The sequence below is a fragment of the Cephus cinctus genome, unplaced genomic scaffold, assembly GCF_000341935.2.
Source record: "Cephus cinctus unplaced genomic scaffold, Ccin1 Ccin1_scaffold1184, whole genome shotgun sequence".
NCBI classification, from domain to species: domain Eukaryota; kingdom Metazoa; phylum Arthropoda; class Insecta; order Hymenoptera; family Cephidae; genus Cephus; species Cephus cinctus.
This window is the reverse complement of record NW_014333664.1, coordinates 1468540-1471374: the sequence shown is the minus strand read 5'-3', so window position 1 is coordinate 1471374 and position 2835 is coordinate 1468540. Positions and strand designations below refer to the sequence as shown.

Here is a 2835-nt window from a genome sequence, read left to right as displayed (position 1 = left end):
ATCACCCCCTTTCTACCCACCACATAAAATCGGACCAGATTTCCACTCACGTAAGTACGTTATACCTATACGATTTGCAGTGCATGCATCGACCCACATTTATCTTAACATCAGCTGCACGTTACCACTGCGCAACTGCACCCCCCGATAAAAAGTGTTTTCAGGTACCAATTACGTAATCAAAAAGATCCGGTGACGTCACTACGCATATTCAAAGGGAAACTAAATTTAGCAGAGAAAAAATGCTTAAAAACAGCGTATACCTATTTTTTGTTTTATGGTAAAAAAAAAGAAAAAAATTCATTCCGCGAAATCAAGTTATGAGAATAATTAAAAGATTTTTCAAAATTTCCAATTTTGTCGTGTTCGATCTTCCGAGAAGTCACATACGCGTGACCGCGAACGTCACAGGACATGGACGGTGGAGGTTCGAGAGTCGTCGAATAAAAACGTAGAAGAAAGACAGGAAGGATCGAAGAAAAAGAGGTGTATCGAGCCGAGTGAGAAGAAGCGGATAAAACGAACGAGAGTCGAGATAGAAAAACAAGTGGTGAAAAAAGGATGAAAAAGGAAAACAATAAGGAGACCGTCAAGTATCAAAGGTGAAGAGACGAAATCGAGGTGGCGCAGCGAGACTACGGTGGCGTGCGATTCTACGAAATCAACAATGGCAGCCATCTTGGTACGGAGCTGCGCTTCCTCGAGGAGTCCGATGCCTTATAACGATATTCCGTCGAGATATCGAATGCGCAACGTAGCAGTAAGTGCTCGTACAATCGGTATCGTCATACACGGCCGAGTATAAGTCGATATCGCGCGACTTTCTCAGAACCCAACGCCGACGTCTCTTGCGTACGACGGACATTAATCTCGCGATGATCTACGACGTGTCCTTTGCGCATAATGCGCGGCCCCATTGAATCAAGTGCCCGTTGATAATAGGTCGATAACCACCAACTGAAAATCGTGCGCGATCGATAAAATCGCAAATAGGAAGTAATCGAAAAAAAAAAAATTTTCAAAAAAATTTTCAAAATTTTTCTTCGCAAAAAAAATTTTTTTTAAATCTCCAATTTTTCATATACAGTCACGTACCTGTTCGTGAAAGGTGTCCCTGTTGAGGAATTTCATGGGTTCCAGGTGCGAGTGGAATTGCTCGACGACTGTCAATTGTTTTTTAAGTAAATGTTCTATGATGTATCCCATAGTGACGTCATCGGGTAGCCTGATTCTGTCGCCCACGGTGATGAATTTTCCGCCCCTGAAATAAAAAACGTAAAAAAGCCCGCATGAGAATCGGCGCCCCGTTAATATATATTTTACGTAAATTAGAATGAGACACGTGATCGCTCGTAGTTGCGGCATGACAAGAGAGCATGAATTTTGAATTTAATTTCCACGAGGTTTCCCGCGCTTGGAATGCGTCAGTGTCGGCATAAGGTATATATACGCTATATTACCGCCATCTCGCGGCAGTTTAATGGAAGTAAATATTACACAGCTTGGGAACGAGGAAGATGGCTCGCATAAATATTAAGGGGAGTCGTGCTAAGACCCTGGATCATCCCGAGACACAGAGACAAGGATCGTCGCGTTTGTGATACGTACTTCTCCGTACACCTTTTAATACATATTCGCGTCCCGCTCGGTAATCTCGCCGACCTGAAAATGTCCGTGACGGGGTACACTCGGACCCCATGGTCGAGGATATGCTTGTACGATTTATAGATCGTTCACAGGAGGATTTATCGCCACTCGTCCAGACCGCATCGGAGAAGAATGACTAAAGTGAATAACCGGCGTGGGCATTAATAATCAGACCCAGGTTGCGCTAGGTACGTACCTGTAGCTGCAGGTACTAAAGAGAACAGTTATATATATATATATATATATATATATATATATATGCTTCATTTCTGAACCTATAAAAGACTCGTATAAACGAAGCTAGGTTAGATACATGAAGAATAAGAAGAGCGATATAGTTCCAACGAAGATACCACGTTATTTATAGTAAAACGCATATACACAAGATTTTGGGCCTTACGACGGACCCAAAGTATCTTGATTCGATATACGTATGAAATTATAGACGCGGTCGTATACGCATATCCAGCTTGGTATATAAAAAATAGCATAAGGCCCAAAACTCGAACGACAGCCAGTCCCAGTTTCGTCCCAGTAAGACGAGATAAAAGCAGCAGGTGCAGCAAGGGGGCCCGGTCCAGATCTCCATACGTCGGAATGTTGCCAAATTAAAAGCGGCAGGCCAGCGAGTAATTAAATGTATCCCGCGGAGACCCACTGAGTGTGCTCAAAAATTTCGGACCGGAAGTCAGGAATAAAACCCGAACACCCAATCCCTTAGATTATCCAAAATCCATGTAGCTCCGTGTTACACGATATTGCCCCGAAATTCTCACCCCGAAAACGTATTGTACAACGTTCCGAATTAGCGGCCATATAAGGCCGAAAAATGTTGATCCACGATATCGGATGTTTAACGATCGACCAAGGCAATTTAGCCCGAACAAAGGATTCTCTCACGGTTTTCCATATAACGTCCGAAGTCACGCGGCGGCATTCGTGAACAAATCCGAAAGGAGAATGCGACAGAGAGTGCTGCGACCAGATCGTGGAAGGTGAGGAAGGTGGAAGGAAAGAGTGACTGAAAGGAGGAAGGTTCATTGGAGGTTAGGTGAACCCACGAAGAAGGGTAACCCGTACCGAACGGTCCAAAGACATAAATCCACCCAATTAGGGAGGCAACAGGTAGTCACAAGTTCGAAAGCATCAACGCCCCCCCCCCTCCTCCTCCTTCTCCACCGCCCCTCA

The 2835-nt window shown here is 44.2% G+C and overlaps 1 protein-coding gene across 5 annotated transcripts in view; it reads right to left on the bottom strand.

Annotated features, from left to right (window-relative positions):
* LOC107272544 (fringe glycosyltransferase) overlaps positions 1 to 2835 on the bottom strand; it is a 50590-nt gene that overhangs the window by 3350 nt on the left and 44405 nt on the right. For all 5 annotated transcript variants that reach the window (XM_025089800.1, XM_025089798.1, XM_025089799.1 and 2 more), the window contains exon 7: positions 1096 to 1261. In XM_025089800.1, coding sequence (XP_024945568.1) covers positions 1096 to 1261 — 166 coding nt within the window. The remainder of the gene's footprint in view (positions 1 to 1095; positions 1262 to 2835) is intronic.